The 19267-nt window shown below is 33.6% G+C and overlaps 1 protein-coding gene across 1 annotated transcript in view; it reads right to left on the bottom strand.

The window, feature by feature from the left end:
* Window positions 1-2192: 2192 nt before the first annotated feature.
* LOC141566159 (gamma-aminobutyric acid receptor subunit rho-1) overlaps window positions 2193-19267 on the bottom strand; it is a 50585-nt gene continuing 33510 nt past the window's right edge. Inside the window, exons 5-9 of the mRNA XM_074310308.1 lie at window positions 17031-17113; window positions 12055-12195; window positions 10750-10902; window positions 4942-5138; window positions 2193-2483 (exon numbers count right to left, since the gene is read on the bottom strand). Coding sequence (XP_074166409.1) covers window positions 2193-2483; window positions 4942-5138; window positions 10750-10902; window positions 12055-12195; window positions 17031-17113 — 865 coding nt within the window. The remainder of the gene's footprint in view (window positions 2484-4941; window positions 5139-10749; window positions 10903-12054; window positions 12196-17030; window positions 17114-19267) is intronic.

The raw sequence follows: 19267 nt of genomic DNA, 5'->3' as shown, positions 1-19267 counted from the left end.
ATATTTTATTAGGACTTTAAATATTGTTCACTCTTTAATCACTTAGCATAGTCTCCTATGTTCCAGTGTCTATTGAAGGGGAGAGTTAGGGGTGGGAGGAGAAATACAAATACAGTACAGTGAAACAATCCCTACTGACTAAAGAGCTTATAGCCTTATAAGGTAGTTATTGCTATATGTCTCTTAATCAGGGTATTTGATTAACCAAAACACTATATGGTATATTCCAGCTATGCTACTGGATTTACTGTATTAGTTTCTGCTGTGATCCTTCTGAAACTATCTTACTCTACGTGTAAAAAACAATACTACTATGAAATCATATAGTTATTATCTCTATTCATGGCTGAAGACTATTTAAAATAGTGACTCCCTTTTAAAAGTGAATAATCACTATCATTTAAGCAAATTGCTTTATGATCAAGAATTTAGAGGATCTGATTCTGGTTAAGTTTTCAATTCCCTCCCCACCACCTTTTAAATATAGTATGAGGATTCTAACCTTATTTTTTTTGGCTTTGTGAATTAATTTCAGGTGCTTTCTAAAGGTTCCACTGGTTAATCCTTTTGATGAATAGAAAGTATCAGCTGGGTAGCACAATGAATAGACTTCTGAGCCTGGAATGAGGAAGACTTTTTCCTGAGCTCAAATCCAGCTTCAGACACTTATTAGCTATGACCATGGGCAAATCACTTAACTCTGTTTGCCTCAGTTTCTTCATTTGTAAAATGACCTGGAAAAGAAAATGGAAAGCCACTAAAATTTTTGTCAAGAAAATGCCAAATGGGGTTAGAGAGTTGGACACAACTGAAAAGGACTTAACAATAGAGCATACAAACAACATAATTTGATTGAAGAGCTTGACTCTCTTTACTTGAAGACTTAACTCTAGTATGTGTGTGTACAAAAACACATATATTTGTGTGTATATATGTTAGACTGTACATAGATGACAGATAGATGTCTGTGTATGTGATTATGACTTAACCAAAGGTAACACACAAAGCATTTATCAGAAACAAGACTATACTTCTATTCTTCTTGGCTTCTCTCATTGAGAGTTACCACAGGGCCAAAGTTCTTAATCTATTTTATATCATGGACCTAGTGAAACCTATAGGCCTCTTCTAAGATCCAGGCTCTTAAATAAGTTGAAGAAAATGCTAAATTTCAAGGTAGAAATTGGTGAAAATGAAGATTTTTTTCACATTCAAGTTCATAGACTCCTTGAAATCTACCCATGGACCCCCTTAGAACTAAAAATCCCTGCTCTACAGGAAATAAACTTCTCTATAAAGAGTACTAGAATTATTCACTATATAACTTGGTGAAATAGAGGAGTTAGTACTGTGTAATTATAACAGAAGAAATCCTTAAATGACTTAATTAGCTTCTACTAGTTCCTTACAACATTCCTGAAAGTTTGCATCCATGATCTGCTCTCTGAAATTCCCCTTGGTGAGTAGATTTCCTATTGAAGTCAAAAGTTTCTACTATTAAGAGGTCCTCTACTTGGAAAGGGGTAAGTCTATGAAAATACTTCATATATAGAATACATGATTGTAACCATTTTTATAGCTTTCAGTGACAGTGACTTAGGATTTCACAGAAACAGAAAGAACAGACTATATAGTACTCCTCTATAAATCCATATCAGAAGGTCCCATCTTATTTAAAAAATTGATCTTTAGGGATATTTAGGTCCCATATTAATACATTTTAGATATCAATACTCATTTTAATGAATATAAAAACATTTGAGTTAAGCAATATTTGTAAAAATAAGCAAGCTCAAAGAGTTCTAGATTTCATGTGAAAATGCACTGCAGAATAAACAAGAATTTTAGCAAAATCAGAAATAATAAGATATAAACCCACATCACAGTACCATATATTTTTTCAGACTATGTTACTAACATCAGATGCCATTGGGTATATGCATTATTATAATGTTTGGTGCAGTGTATATATGGTCAGTGCTTTATAAATGTTATTTGACTTAATGATTGCTTAATATATTAATATCACACATGGGAAATGATGGTAAAGATAGAAGTGAGCTCTGGGTTCTTTCTATCCTATTCATAACATTGAATGAAATATTTTCTCACCTTTTTAAAAGATTAATTATTTTATGTAATTGTTTTGAAAGTGTTTTTTGTGTAGAACAGGAAAACTTTTAGAATAACATTTATGAGAAAATAGACCAGTATATTAAATTAAATAAGATATATGCAGCTGGGAATATTATCCGGGAGTACTTATCAATGGCGTGGGTGTCAATCCGCATGCTCACATAACTTCTTTGGCTTTTCCTCCTCGTGGCATTCCTCTCAGAACCCAGAGCCAGTTGCACCATCATACGGTCTTGCTTATCTCCATTGTCTGGTTCATAATTTTCTATTTCATTCACCTCTCCATCACTATAGCTGCTATCCAACATCATAGCCTTGGGCTGAGATATACCACAAGTACAGGAAAGCTGTGAATATGACAAAAGATACCAAAAGGAAAAACTAATTTAGGTGGTTAACCTTAGAGATAATCCAAAGTCAGCATTAAAGGATGTTGCATTTCCCTCTTTCTTAAAACACATATACTTTAAAGTATAACATTACATTAAAATAAGGAAAGGCATTGTTGACTCAGAGTGAAGATCCACTAACCATCTGCTGAACACTTGGTTTTCCCATCTTTATCAGGGTGGAACTGTGAATAAATTAAGTTTCTTTTGGGGTTGAACAGGTAGCATAGGAAGTTATCCCAAACATGGTACCTACTGCAAATACCACCAAACTGGTGATGGCATCAATAGTGATGGTGACACAATCCTTAAAGTGACCATCTAGAACATCCTAGTACAGGTATTCCTTCCACATCATAAATTTCCCCATGGCAATATCAATATATCAGACATGAGAAATTAAATGGGAATTTTGGGGAAACCACAAATGACACAAAAAAGTTTAGAAACTCAAAAATGTATAAAATATGTGTATAATATTAACATTTTATTTTTAATACCTTAATAATTCAAATATCTTTTCTGATACTAAGGGAGGGCCAAATGTTTATACTGATTTTCCAGATTATGGGAATACCACACTCCCACCCCAGCAATATGGAAGGGATAACTATATATCCTTTGAAATACTGATGCCATTCCTTAAGAGCAGTAGCTCCAACTACCTAATTTTCTTTTTAATAAAAAAAATTAGAAGCAAAAATGGCATGTAACTAATTTTGTTTTATCTCAGTGTTTGGGACAAAAAGACCTACCCAAATTGACTACTCAGAGATCACTCATAGAAAGCATAATTATTTATTAGAATCTCAAGAAGCGGGCCCCATCCTGGTCTGTGAGCTAAATTCACAGCAGGATAGGGCCAGAGCATTGAAAATGCTTACAACTTTTATACATGTCAGACAAAGAACTTCCAAAATCCCGCCCTCTATATGTTGTGATTAATCACATAAGTCTACTGTTCCCCTAGTTGGTCAGTGGAATGTAGTAGACAAGGTGAGATACAGTTTCTTCAGCCACATTGGACAATGGAATGTAGTCCAGCCTTATCTAAAATCACGTGACTCCAGAGAAGCCGAAACTGAGGCCTAATAGGCTTGATCTACTTTAGTTAACAGTCTCTGATCAATATATGCTGTAAGTTTTTCACCTTTTCCCACACATAAGTATTTATTCTGAAATATAGCACCATATCACCTGCTTGAAGAGACATATTAAAGATTAGCTCTAACTCCTACCCTCAAAGAGATGATAACAGAATACAGAAAACAACATAAATATACATAGATATAGATGTAGATAAATATAACAATTGCAAGACTAGTAGGAAAGCAGGGCTTGTACTAATAAGAAGCTGCTCATAAGAGTACCCTTTCTGGAGGAGACAGACTTTGACATCCAGTTTGAAGGAACAGAGATTCATGAAATGGCAGCTTGGGCAATCTCGGAAAACAGTATGGGAGATATATATGTAGATCAATTGGGAATGATGTGTGCATTATTAGAGTGCTATGTAAGGTGTTCCAAAAGTCTTAGTGAAGTTTTATGCTATTAAAGTTAACTAAAACCTTTGGAACACCCTGCATAAATATTAACCAGTAGTGTTTTTAAAACTTACCAAAAAAGATCAGGGAATCATAAATACAATGGGGCCTTAGAGATAATTCAATCCATCTCCCTATGTTGTTTAGATTAAGGAATTGAGGTCTATGTTAACTAACTTATCAAAAGACACACAAGCAGTAAGAGACAGAGCCAGGATATGAAGCTACATTCTTTCATTTTTTCCAGATCCATATTTTTATACTATGTCATATTCCTTCTACATACTAAACAGAACAAAGCAGTAGTTCTCATTTTTTTTTTTTTTTTGGTCTCAGAACCCCTTTACACTCCAGAAAAATTTGGAAGATCCCAAAGAACTTATGATCATGTGGATTTTGTATCTATCAATATTTTCCATATTAGGAACAAACTTTTTTTAAAAGAAAAATCATTTATTATTTTTAAAGTTAAAAATTATAAATTCATCTCATGTTAATATAAATAACCTTTTTGTAAAATTACTTATTTTCCAAAACAAAAAAAATTTTTAAATAGCAATTTAAATATATTTTTTGTAAATATCTTTTATGTTTGGCTCAATAGCCAACTTTTGTATTCAATCTATTGTGATTGTTTTGGTTGAAATATGTGAAGAAAATTCAGCCTCTTGCAGATATGTAATTAGAAAAGGGAGAGTATTTTAGTAGGCAAATAACATCTATATAATTATAATGAAAATATTTTTTACCTTAGAGTGAGTCTTGGGGTTCTGAAATCATTCTTTGAAAACCACTAGACCAAAGTATGAGAGAAAATGTGATATATGATTTTCAACCAGAAGCCCAAAGCTTTAATTACACAATAACATCACCTTGTCTCGAAGCTCCCTCTCCTTTCTCTCCTGTACAGTGGTCAGATAGTTCACTGCTGCATACTCCAACACGGAGAGAAACACAAACACAAAGCTGACCCACAGGTAGATGTCCACAGCCTTAATGTAGGAGACTCGAGGCATGGAGGCGTTAACACCGGTGATGATTGTAGACATGGTAAGAACAGTTGTGATACCTTAGAAACATACCACTATGTTAAGATTAAAAATCAAAGAAAGCTCAGTTTGTATTGTCAGTGTTTTCATTATTTGTTGCTTCTCATCTGTCTTAAGTTTCTACTTTAAAAAAAAAATTCCCCCTTTGTGTTATGTGGTTGAGCCATTAGTAAAGAATTCCAGAAATTTTGAAACCAGGGTATTTGTGAGAAAGTAAATATAGCAGATGAGTAGAGGTAACAGTGTAAAGACCACTGGATTTGGAGCGGTATCTGGATTCAAATCTCTCTTTGCAACTCCCTACCTATGAGACCTTTCAGCAAGTCACTCAATAATAGCTAGCATTTATATAGTATTTGAAGGTTTGCAAAGTGCTTTATAAATATTATCTCATTTGATCTCATGATATTCCTCATAGATCGAATCTATTATTCTCCCCATTTTATAGATGAAGAAATTGAGTCTGTGAGAGATTGTTAATTTCCTAGGGTCACACAGTATCTGAAGCCCCACATTCGAACTCAGGTTTTCTTGTTTCTACTGCCCAAACTCTCTGGGCTTTATTTCTAAATTAAGAGGTTGGATTTAGATGACCTCAAAGGTCCATTCTGACTCTAAATCTACGATTCTAAACTTTAAGGTATTTTATAAATGTAATAGCCAATCCTGCAAAGTTTTGATTCTTTTATTATTATTGTTGCTGCTGCCATCTAACTCTAATTTGACCTTATTCTAACTCTGCTCTAGAGATGGCTCAGGCAGCCTTGTAGAGATAGAAATTCAGTTCCCACTTCTCCTAAAGGAATTATAACTGCCAGACTGATTTGTAAACCAGAAATGCCAATTTATTTGTATTGTATCAATTCAAGCTACCCTGCAATTGCTTCTGATATACAGGCAGAAAATTCTCAGTGAAAATTCATCTGGAAATGAAATTAATTTTAAAATTCATTAAACGAAGATGAAAACATCTGCTTAGTAAATATGGAATCAGAAGGAATTGGAGTGTTTCTTAAAGGTCTCTCTGTCAGGATTGTTATCTATTTTTGGTGCCCCCCACTACCACCAATATACCTATGCCTATATAGACAAATGGCCTGTGTTATTGTTTGTTTGTTTTTTAAGAGTGGATAGTGACAGGGGGTCTTAAAATGTAATTATTAGTCAATAGTAGGCTAAAGGTCCTTTTCTCACCTTCCCTACAAATAGTACTCAAGCAGGAGCTTTTAAAATAATGAATGGCTATTATATGAATTGACTATTTCCTAAAAGAATAAAATAACATTTTCCCTAAAAGATATGAAATGGAGGCACAGAAAGGGTTAATAATTTTTCTATATTCACATGATGTTTAAAATAAAATACATCGGATTAAAAAGGAAACCAATTATATTGAAATAGTTATCAAATATCATCATGCACCTTCATTCCTCTTTTTTCTCCAGTTTTATTAATGTATTTTTGTTTTAAATTACATTTACATATTATCCTCACTCCAAGATGCTTTTTTTTTTTTTTTTAAGTAAAGCAATAAGATGATAGGAAAAGATAATGATGAATGTTGGAGGGAATGTGGGGAAACTGGGACACTGATGCATTAATTGTGGAGTTGTGAACGGATCTAGACATTCTGGAGAGCAATCTGGAACTATGCTCAAAAAGTTATCAAACTGCATACCCTTTGATCCAGCAGTGCTGCTACTGAGCTTATATCCCAAGGAGATACTAAAGAAGGGAAAGGGACCCGAATGTGCAAAAATGTTTGTGGCAGCTCTTTTTGTTGTAGCTAGAAACTGAAAGATGAATGGATGTTCATCAATTGGAGAATGGTTGGGTAAATTGTGGTATATGAAGGTTATGGAATATTATTGCTCTGTAAGAAATGACCAGCATGATGAATACAGAGAGGCTTGGAGAGACTTACATAAACTGATGCTGAGTGAAATGAGCAGAACCAGGAAATTATTATACACTTAAATAACAATACCATATTAGGATCAATTCTGAAGGAAGTGCTATCTTCAACAATGAGAGGATCCAAGTCAGTTCCATTTGATCAGTAATAAACAGAAGCAGCTAGACCCAATGAAAGAACTATGGGAAATGAGTGTGGATCACAACATAGCATTTATACTCTTTCTGTTATTGTTTGCTTGCATTTTTGTTTTTCTTCCCAGGTTATTTTTTACCTTTTTTCTAAATCCGATTTTTCTTGTGTAGCAAGACAACTGTATAAATATGTATACATATATTGTATTTAACATACATATACTTTAACATGTTTAACATGTATGGGACTCCCTGCCATCTAGGGCAAGGAGTGGAGGGAAGGAGGGGAAAAGTTGGAACAAAAGTTTTTGATAAAATGTTGATAAATTACCCATGCATATGTTTTGTCAATAAAAAGCTATAAAAAAAAGCAATTAAGTAAAATTTATAATAAAGAAGGATATGACTGAAACAATCCAACAATAGTAATAATGCAGTGACCTGATCTAAAAGTGCATTCAATATTCCACAACTGTTGCAATCCCCCATTTAAAAAAATGTCAAATCTATTTTTTATCTTTCCCCAAGTCCACCCATTAGAAAAGAAGAAAAGAAAAACATTTCTTGTAATAAACAAGCAAAGGGAAAAAAAAAAAAACAATTCATTCTAATATATATATTTACACACATATATTTTATTCTCCCTTCTAAATCTATTATGTCATGGTTAGTAAATTTGACCATACTGGAATCATTTCGCATTTTCCAGCTTTTTTGGTTTCCTTTTTTTTGTTGTTGTTGTTTTAGTATTGTCATTATATAATTTAGTTTTCACTCAATTCTTCATCACTTTATAAAACTCTTCATAATTGTTCATTATTATAAAATTAAGATCTAAAATTATTCATCTGGTCCTACTTACTTCATTGTATCAGTTCATATGTATTTTTGAAATTACCAATTTTTTCATTTCTTACAGCTTATCAAATTTATACATGACAACTTATTCCTCAATTGATTCGTTATCCCTTTAGTTTCTAGGATTTGGGATTTTTTTTTGCCACTATAAAAAGAGTTACCATAAATATTTTTGCACATGTAGGCCCCTTTCCTTTTTTTTGATTTCTTTTGTATATAAACCTTATAGTGGTATATAGTTGGTCAAAGGACATGCACTATTCAACAATTTTTTTATATATCAGTAAAAATAGTCTTTAACTTGAATTAACTTGAAAAAACTAGTGTTTTTTCTTTATATGGCTATAAATAGCCCAAGTTTCTTCCCTTCAGAATTGCTCTTCTTTTTTCTTTTTTGGTAAAATATATCTAGAGTTGATTGGAGTAAGTGGAGATTCCTTCACTATTAGAGATTTATTATCTATTTCTCCCTACAATTCATTTTGTTTTTCCTTAAATATTTAGAAGATATGTTATTTGGTGCATACATGTAAAAGACAAATCAATTTCTCTGTTATTTTTCAGCAAAATGTAGCTTCCCTTTTTATTTTTTTAAATCAATTTTTGTTGTTGCCTCTTTTACTCTTTTCTGTTCAGCTGAGACATAATATATTTTGCTCTAATCTTTTATTTTAAATCTGTGAATTTTTATGTTTCTAACCTGTTTCTTGTAAACAACACATTGTTGGATTTTGCTTTCAAATCTATTGTGCTAACTTCTGTTTTATGAATGAGCTCATCTCATTCACATTCATAGTTAGGACAAGCAATTGTTTAACTATCCTCCACCTTTTATTTTCTATATTCCTAATTCACTGTAATATATAATTATGTATCTAATATATGCAATTACATATTACATTTAAAATTATATGATATAATATATAACACAATAATATAATATTCAGCTCATTATATATTATATTACATAACAGTTATATATTTATTAAAAATTTTATAATTCTAATAAGAAAAGAATATATATAATATTTCTGCTTTTCTGCAATTTTTCCTATCCTCATATGGTCCTTCACCATCTTAATTATTCTTTTTTACACACATTTTTGCTTTTTAATGTTCTTCATAAAATTTAATACCCAGAACTAACCAACCAGTACCTTTTGTGTGATTTAACTGCAGCACTGTGGAGTTTTCACCTTCTTTCCAGTTACTATGCATACCTCAGGGTTTTGGAATTTTTTTGTTTACTACATTTTATTGTTGAAATATATTGAGCCTGTAATCCACTAAGGTTTTTAAAATTTTTATTTTTAGGAAAAATAAAAGACAAGTTATCTGGTATTGTCTCCCTACTTTGAACTTTTTGAATTGATTTTGAATTCCTAATATTTTAACATTTACTTTTTTATTAAATTTCATCTTATATTAAATATTTGCCCTTCAGCTGTTGAAAGGCTGCCATGGGGAAGAGGGATTGGATTTACTCTGCTTAGCTCCAAAAGGAAGAACCAGGGGCTATAGGTGAAAGTTACAAAAAGGATCAGCTGGAGTCAAAGAGGACCTAGGTTCAAATACCGACTCAGACACTTACTAGTTTGTGTGACCTGGGCAAGACCCTTAACCCCAATTGCCTCCAAAAAAAGAAAAGGAAAGGAAAAGGGGGAAAAAAAGGAAATTGCAAATAGACAAACTTAGCCTGGAAGGGTCCCTTCACTCCTGGGATATCTTCAAATAGATGTTGGAGGACCACTTCCCACCATTTGTCTGAATTCACTAGATGATCACTGATGACCTTTCAACTCTGAGATTTTATGGTTCTTTTGTAATCAGATGAATAAAGCACTATTTATATGGTTCATATGGGGTTGTAAAAGCAGCTTTGTCCCAAAGAAACTTTCTTGAAAAGACAATTATTGTCATTGAATTTTATCTATAAATTGAGTCTTTCCAACCTTGCAGTATGAAATGGTAAAAAGGAGAAGAATTTTTTCTTTTTAAAATTTTATTTATTTTATTCAGAACTTAAGAAATAAAACAAGCATTTCAATTACATAAAAATGATTACACATGAAACTGCAAATCTGTTATGTATACCTTGCTATTCTTTTTAAATATAAAGTTATCATATAACTTTCTTCCCCTTTTCTTTTTTCCCCTTTTTTCTTCCTGTCCCCAATCCTACCCCCCAGATGGCTACCATTAGACATAAGTGTGTTTGTGCATGTATAAAACCATTCTCTATATATTTCTATTTATCAGGTTTTTTTTTTTTTTAATCTGGATGCAGATAGTATCTTCCTTCATAGGTCCTTTGTAGTTATTTTGGTCATTATAATAGTCAAAAAATAGTCAAAATTGACTAAAATAGTCCAAAAAAATCAAAGTTGTTCTTTAAACAATTTTACAGTTACTTAAAACAAATTTACAGTTACAGTTACAGAAACAATTGTACAATGTTCTAGTGGTTCTGCTTATTGATCTCTTCATTATTTTGTGCAAGTCTATCCATGTTTTTCTAAGATCATTAAGCTTATCATTTTTATAGCACAGTAGTATTACAGCATGACTTATAGTTGACGAGCATCCCCACAGTTTCTAGTTTTTTGCCACCACAAAGAGAGCTGCTATAAATATTTGTTTGAGGAAACTTTTTAAGAGCTAGGTAGATCCTAAAATAATTATTTTTATTGTATAATGCTTGGGTTGTAGTTGAGATATCCTTACCTAAAGGAACTCTAGCAGGCACAGCTCTACGATCAATCCAGAAAGACACCCAGGACAGCATCACCATCAAAGTAGCAGGGAAATAGGTTTGGAGCAAGAAAAAGAAGATGTGACGGCGTAAAGTGAAGTTAATGTATAAGCGGTTGTACCACCCTACGAAACAGAGAAGAAAAAAGAGATTATGAATTTCTCAAACACTCCCTCCCTCAGATTCCCTATATAAACATTACTGAAATTTTATCATACCATTGGAAGTAAAATTTTATAATTAACCATAACACTTAGATAAATCCCCAGAATAACACAAGATCAAGTGTATCTATTTTGATCATTGAACCCCATAAGATTCATCTTACTTTGTGAGAAAAAAGACTCTATAAGGTCCATCTTACTTTGAGAAAAAATGTTGAATTGCATTTGATTGCAAAGCAGACATTTGTAGGTCCATCTATGATATATGTTTATAAATTCATATATTCACACATATCACTTTATAGATCTTAAATCTCTCTCTCAAAGAAACTAGATTTCTCTATCTCAGGCTCTAAGTGTATCAGCCACTTATAGGCTTTATCCCACTGCTGATCCACAAGCTTTTTTCCCCTCTTTAGATGGCTTGGGAGCTTCCTGCTGTTCCTGAGGATTCACCATATTGGTAATTAAGATTTAGTGTGGATATTATTCAGGTTTAGCCCCAATACAGCTTAGGACTCCTGAGCTCAAGGGATCCTCCAGCCTTAGTCTTTATGGTAGCAGGCTCTATCAATATTAGCTAATACTTTTTATATCATTTCTTTGAGTTCCTGCCCTCCTAAGTAGAGCACATATGATACCGAAGGTCAAAATGAGTCTGTAATTGATAAATGTCATTACAATCTATTTGCTAGGCAAAGGGGATGTCCAAATTGCTTTAGCTTAATTACCTATCTCTTTAGGATTCTTAGCTTTAACTTCAAAACCCTATAGCTTCTGAGAATTTGGGCTCACAGACTTTTTGCATTGGAAAGAGACCTTCATTTATAACTTCTTCATTTTATGTATGTTAAAACTGAGGGTCAGAGGAGTAAAATGATTTGTCATAGGTCACCCAGTTAACTTGATAGAGGCAGAAATTAGATCCTAGGTAATAAGAACTTTTTCCACTGGAAGGTGCTGCCTCTTTGAGAACCATTAGACACTTCAGGAAATTCAAGTGTTATAAAAACCAGCTGCATAAGCCAAAAGGTTTAATTATAATAAAAAAAAAAAGAACACAACAAAGCAAAATCCAGCCCATATTCTCAGGCCTCCCTCCGACAGGCTTGCCTGTGCTGCTGTAAAAGGCAAGCTTGGTAGTTGTGTGGAATTCTTGTATCAGGAATTGGGATAGAGAGATTCTCTCATCTGTCTTTAAGGAATCATTCCCTTTTTTCCAATAGAGCATAAGGTCATCTTCAGTGTAGGCATCTAAAAAGATAGAAGGAAACCATTAGAGACAGCATATCTTGAGGAAGTATGTATAAAGAATTAAGAGATTTCTGTATTGACAGGACCCCCAGAAGATTTAAATATGAGAGAGAACAGGGGCAAGAGAAAAACATCTGATTTTTCTATTTTCCTAATAGATCTCAGGAAGACCTGAGTTTGCATCCTCCCTCAGACACTTGCTTAGCTCAGTGATCTTGAACAAAACATCTGATTTCTCTCTGCCTCAGTTTTTTCATCTATAAAATGGAGTACCCACTTTACAAGGCTTTATCTTATTGGGATAAGAGGGCAGTATCTACTTTGCAGGACTTTAGTAGGGTAAAACCCTGCAGAGTAGATGAAGTGAAACAAAATAATTAGCACCTTACCAATTGGGTACTAATTCTTAGTACTAATATTAGAACCTGCTTTGTGAGGATCAGATGAAATATAAATGTGAAGTATTTTGCAAATTTAAAGTGCTATATAAGTATTAGCTATTATTTCTCTCTTGCTCAAGAGTAAAAAAAACTTCACCATTAAAAAACTCACTCTTTCAGGCCAATTCCAATAGACTTGTGACAGAGAGAGCTATCTGTATTCAGAGAGAGGACTATGGAGACCGAATGTGGATCACAACATAGTATTTTCATCTTTGGTATTGTTTGCTTGCTGGGTTTTTTCTTTCTTTTTTGATCTGATTTTTCTTGTGCAGTATAATAAATGTGGAAATATGTCTAGAAGAATTGCACACATTTAACTTATATTGGATTACTTGCTATCTAGAAGAGGGGGGCAAGGATGAAAGTTTAAAACTATCTTTGCTGGTATTTTGAAAAATAGAAAGCTATTAACATAAAAAAACCTTATTCCCAAGTGGTAATTTGTTTGGCTTGACTATTTGTTACAAGAGTTATATTTTTCTTTTTTCAGTTGGATGGGGAAAGGGGGAAAAATGGGAAAAAGACAAAATAATAGGTGGTTTAATTAAAAAAGTCTTCATTTAATTTTTTAAAAACTTCTTTCCTAAGTTTGCCATTTTCTCTGGCTTCTTCAGCTCTGCCCATTTTCCCTGCCCTGTTCATTGCAATTTAGGACATTCAGTTAAGTTTATCTGATCTCAGTTTAAATTAACCAGATTTGAACCACCAAAATCCTTTTCTTGTCACCACTTCTTTTTATTTCAAATTTCTCTTTCTAGATTTTCATCCCAAGTTATATAGCTTGGGTCTCTGAAGAAATAAGGGACCATTCCTGGTTGGGTCTCAGATTCTCTGCTTTTATATTCTGGTCCAAACTAAAAGAAGTATAACAAGTCTTTCTTATTCTTACCCACATTTCATCTTGCCAATCTATGCTTGTGCTTTGACTGACCACTGTAAATAGAGCATTTATTAAGTGCCAAGCTACACCACCTTCACCTCTACCTCTCAAAATCCCTTATTCCCCTTAGCCCCTAGAATGTGAATTTCTTGAGGACTAGGAACATTATTTTTGACTTTTTATCCCCACCACCTAACAAAATTAATTTAGTCATTTTTCAGTTGTGTCCAACTCTGGGACCCCATTTGGGGTTTTCTTGGCAAAGATACTGGAGTAGGATAGCATTTTCTTCTCCAGCTCATTTTACAGATGAGGAAGCTGAGGCAAACAGAATTAAAAGAGACTTTCCTGGGGTCACATAGTTAGTAAGTTTCTAAGACCAGATTTTAATTTAGGAAGATAAGTCTTCCTGACTCCAGGCCCAGCACTGTGCCACCTAGCTGCCCCTCGATATCCCTGGTATCTAATTGGTACTAATAAATATGTATTGACTGAGTACTGTTTGCTTATAGTCTTCTCCTTTATCAGTTCTGTGGATGTCCTCTTGATTTCTGATCTAGGACTCCTATTTTCTCTGTCTCAGCTCTTTGGTTTTAAATATCGTTCTTTACCACAGTGGACCATGTAGATACATATTACAATATCCCCACTCAGGGTGTTATGAAGGAAGGAAACAAGCATTTATTAAGCATCATTTCTCTCTTCCTTTGCTTTCTTTAATTCCCAGTTAAAATCTTGTCTTTTACAGGAAGTCTTTCCTTGTCTCTCCTTCATCTAGTACCTTCCCTCTCTCAATTCTTTTTCTATTTATCCTTTATATAACTTGTTTGTACTTACTGTTAGATTGTGAACTCCTTGAGGGCAAGGACTGTCTTTTGCATCTTTTTTTGAAGCACCAGTGTTTAAGGTGGAGTATGGAAACTCAGGAGGCTCTTAATAAATGTTTATTGACTGACCTAACATGTGCCAGGCACTGTGCTAAGAGCATTGGAAATATTATCACATTTGATCCTTACAACAGCACTGAGAGGTAAGTGCTATTATTATTCTCATTTTTTGGTGATGGTATTTGGTAATTTTTCAATTTTGTCTAACTCTTCATGACACTACCTGGGTTTTCTTGGCAAAAATACTGGAGACTTTGTCATTTCCTTTTCTAGATCATTTTATAAATGAGGAAAGCAAATAGGGTTAAGTGGCCTGTCCAGGGCCTCACAGTTAGTAAGTGTCTGAGGTTGGATTTGAACTCCAGGTGTGGTGTTCTAACCCCTTCAGCATTTAGCTGCCATTATTTTGCATTTTATAATTAAGGAAATTGAAGAAGATATTATATGGTTTAATAAAAAATCACACATCTAAGTGATAAAGCTAGATTTGAAATCTTCCTGACTCCAGGTCCAACCTTCTATTCACTGTGCCTCCTACCTGTTTGCTAATTAACAACAATCTAAAATTCCTATAGACTTTCATTAGCAATACTTTAAAAATAATTAAGTTACCAAATGTATTTTTTAAACACAAAAATCTGAGTCATCAACCTTAAATTTTACCATCATTTTGGAGTAGGAGTTTTGTCACAGAAGCCATCAGAGACTGGTCTTTCAATAAAAAAACTCATTCTAGAGGCAGGTAGGTGGTGCAGTGGATGAAGCACCAACCCTGAAGTCATGAGGACCTGAGTTCAAATATGGACTCAGACATTTAACACTAGGAAGTGTGATCCTGGGCAAGTTACTTGACCTCAGCAAGGTCAAGCCTCAGCAAAACAAATAAAAATAAAAATAAAAACTCCTTTTGGAAACAACAACAAAAAAAAACAGAGATCCCCTAAACTTTTTGATAAAACTCTTATCAGTAAAAATTTTTTGAATGTGTACCTCTAAATATTGTTTCCTTATGTAAAGATTGTATCCAGATTCCACTCTACAAATAATTATAGATCTTGCAAAAAGCACCAAAAAACAACAACAACAACAACCCAGAAATCAAGGAGAGTTAGATAAAAATGAAATGATATTGATCCTATAATCACTAGGGAGTCATTGGAGTTTCTTAAGTAGGGGAATGATCTGGTGAATCTGCACTTAAGGAAAATTATTTTGGGAGCTCTATGGAAGATGAATTAAACAAAGGAAATACTAGAGGCAGGAAAGCAATTGGAAAACTATTATAATACTCAGTGATGAAGGACAAACTTGGGTGGCGGCTATGTGGAGAGACAGGATGAATGTGAGAGATGTCTAAGAAGAACAAGATTGGCAATTTATCATATATGCTAGAGACAATGAAGGGTCAGCATGGAGTATCTAAGAACTAGAGGATTACAAGGACATTGGGACTAGCAGTAGAAGAGTTGGGAAGAGGGGTGGCTTTAGGGGAAAGATAATATAATAAAATTTATCTTCCAAATAATAAGCCCTCCATGCCTGCTTCATGTGACTCTCCAAAATGGAAAGCAGGAGGCAGAGCTCTTTCTCACCAGTCACTGCCTCCAAGAATAGAACTCATCCTCTGAGGGGCACTTTTTATAGTCACCAAATGATGATGGCATAAAGGAGAGGGAGTAGATGTGGAATTTTTTAAAAGTACCAATCCATCTCAGAATAGTGGAAGCTGGCATATCTGAGTGAGGGGAGAGTTAGGGAGTAAGTGGGACCTTATTACCTATTCTTTATACCCCTTAGGGTCATACCTCAAACCTTACTCACACCCCCACCCATGAAGTGACAATATCAGGGACTCCACTTTGGAGACCACTGCTCTTAAGGATAGAAAAGGCATGTTACAGGAGTGCTGGGTTTTATGCCTGAAATTTCTCTTGATTTTAAAAATTATCCTTGATCTAACTTTTTTGGGCCAGGTCAAATGGGCCACGTTACAATAATATCTACATTACAATCATACCTAATAGCTGTCTAATGCAATAAACATTTATCAAGCTCCTACTAAGTAATTTCTGTGCTTAGGCATTGGGAGATATATCAAGAATAAAAAGAAAAAAAGAGATAGATCTAGCCATTAAGGAATTTATGGTTAAATAAGGATATGAGAAGTAGATAAGACACATGTAATCCAAAAGAAGAAAAGAGAATAAGCATTTGTAAAGTACCTACTATGTGCCAGGCACTTTTTACAAATATTTCATTTTGACCCTTACAACCCTGCAAGGTGCTTTTTTTCCGCTTTTCTCATCTCATAATTGAGGAAACTGAGGCACACAAAAATAAACATCACACAGCTAGTAAATGTCTGAGATCCAATTTAAACTCAGAACTTTTTGACTCTAGGCCCAGCATTCCATCTACTTCACCAGCTGCCTCTATGACAAAAAAAGAATATATATAAATATTGCCTATAATTCTTGTTAAGAAGAGTTAAAAGAGGATGGGCGATTGGAATTAAAGCATCTATCATAGTGTGCTGCACATAGCAATCATTTAATGTTAGTTGCATTGAATTTAATGGATCAATTTTAAGAGATGTTTTTAATTTCTGGACCCAGTTATACTCACAACTTTCAATTTCAAGCGAACATGTTTGCGTGTCCAGGGGAAAGCGGCTGAAATCCATATTGCACATTGCAGTCACAGTGACCCTAGAAATACAATGACACAGTTGAAGCTCTCAAAGCCTGTAAAATACACAATGAATATGAAATTTAAAAATTTTAAATGTCTTTAAAAGGCACTTGATATTTTCTAGAAAGGTGAAACAAACATCTAATCTCCTTCAGTGTAATTAAATACTCTGGGACTTAGATGAAGTTGGAAAACAAAATGTTTGGGGGCTCTAAAATTTAGAGTTCAGTGGAACTGAAGAGGTGATCTAGTTACAGATGGGCAAACTGAGGCCCAGATAGCCATCAAACATAAGAGCCAGAATTCAAATCCAGACTTTATATGCAGAATCCATTGTTTTTCTCCCATGCCATACCAATGTCATGGCTAAACCATATGCTTCCACTAATTTGTATCACATGCAAACAGTATATCATTACAAAGGTCTCCAAACATGGCAATCAAAGACATAAGATCAAAGTATATCTGACTTCTGAAAGAACTGTGTCTTAATGAATCTGCTTTCCTTTTGTCTATATTCTCACTTTTGGCAATATCATCAGTTCCTATGATTTATATTATCCTGTCCAAATCATATTCCACCCTCATTTCTCTTCCAGTTCCATTTCTGCAGCTTCCTTTTTGACATCTCCACCTGAATATCCTGTCAGCATCTTAAACTCAACATGGATAAAACAGAGCTCATTATCTTTGACTCTAAAAATCACTTTTCCTCCTGAATTCTATTTTTGTTGAGAACACCACCCATTGTTCCAATGATAAGGTTTAACTCCTTCTTCACTCTTCACTCTTACTCATCCAAGTTCAATGAGTTGCCAAGTTTTGTGGACTTTGGCTTTACATCTTTTGCATCCTGCCTCCTTTTCTCCACTTACACTACAACTATACTAGTTCAGGTTCTCATTGTTTCTTACCTGGCAATTGCAATAATCTCCTATTTGATCTTCTTACCTCAAATCTCTTCCTTCTATTCATCCTTCACATAGCTACCAAGTTGATATTCTTTTTTTTTTTTCTTTTGGTAAGTAATATTCTTTTTTTTTCCATTTATATTTAAAGATAGTTTTTAACATTCATTTTAAAATAAGATTTTGAGTTCCAAACTTTTTCCCCTCTCTCCTTCCCAGCCCTTCTCCCCAAGATGACAAGCAGTCTAATATATAGATATAATCATACAAACATTTCTTCACATTACTCTTTCACACCTTCAATAGTCCATCCAAATTGCCTTATTTGCTGTCTCTTGTATGTTGACAGTTCATCTTCCATCTCCATCCCTTTGTTCAGGTTACCTGCTGGTTTTGGAATGTTTTTCCCTCTTTTCCCCACCTCTTGGAACCCATGGATCCCTTCAAGAATCAGGTTTAGTCCCATCTTCTTTAAGAGGCATTTCTTGATTCTTTTAGTTGTTAAAGATCCTTCTCTCCCACCCCTGGTCAAAATCACTTTGTACTTATTTTGTATACATTAGATATTAAACTATGTATTTCTTGGACAGCAGGAACTGTTTTTTTGTCTTTCATCATATCCTCAGTGCTTAGAACAATGTCTGGCACATAGAAGGCACTTAATAAATTCTACTTGACTAACAATTTAGCTTATATTTACTTATCTATGAAAATGTTGTATCCCTCAACAAAATGGAAGCCCCTTGGGGGCAAGGACTATTTAATTTTTGGCTTTGAATCCTCAGTGCATAACATAGGTCTAGATAGGTGCCTAATAGATTCTTAATAACAATCTTATTATTGAATTGAAATTAAATGACACTTTGAGAATCTATATTGTACTACTCATTTTAGATTACTCAGTTCTAAAGTTCTTTTGTAGCTATTAAAAATTTTATATGTTATGTCTTAGAAATGAAATTAATGAATTGCCAATGCTAATTTAAAAATTTGGTCTCCAGGGTGCTACATTTTTTTGGACAGGATGCTGATAATTTTTAGTTATAATAGTTTCCACTGGAGGTAATATATATATATATATATATATATATATATATATATATATATATATATATATATATATATATATATATATATATATATATATATATATATATATATATACATATATATATATATATATATATATATATAATTTTTATTACCAAAGTTTCATGAAGTCAGCCAGAACTGAAAAGAATCAAAAATATTCTCTGTATAAAT

The sequence above is a fragment of the Sminthopsis crassicaudata genome, chromosome 4, assembly GCF_048593235.1.
Source record: "Sminthopsis crassicaudata isolate SCR6 chromosome 4, ASM4859323v1, whole genome shotgun sequence".
NCBI classification, from domain to species: Eukaryota; Metazoa; Chordata; class Mammalia; order Dasyuromorphia; family Dasyuridae; genus Sminthopsis; species Sminthopsis crassicaudata.
Note: the sequence above shows the minus strand (reverse complement) of the source record. Positions and strands in the feature narration are given on the sequence as shown.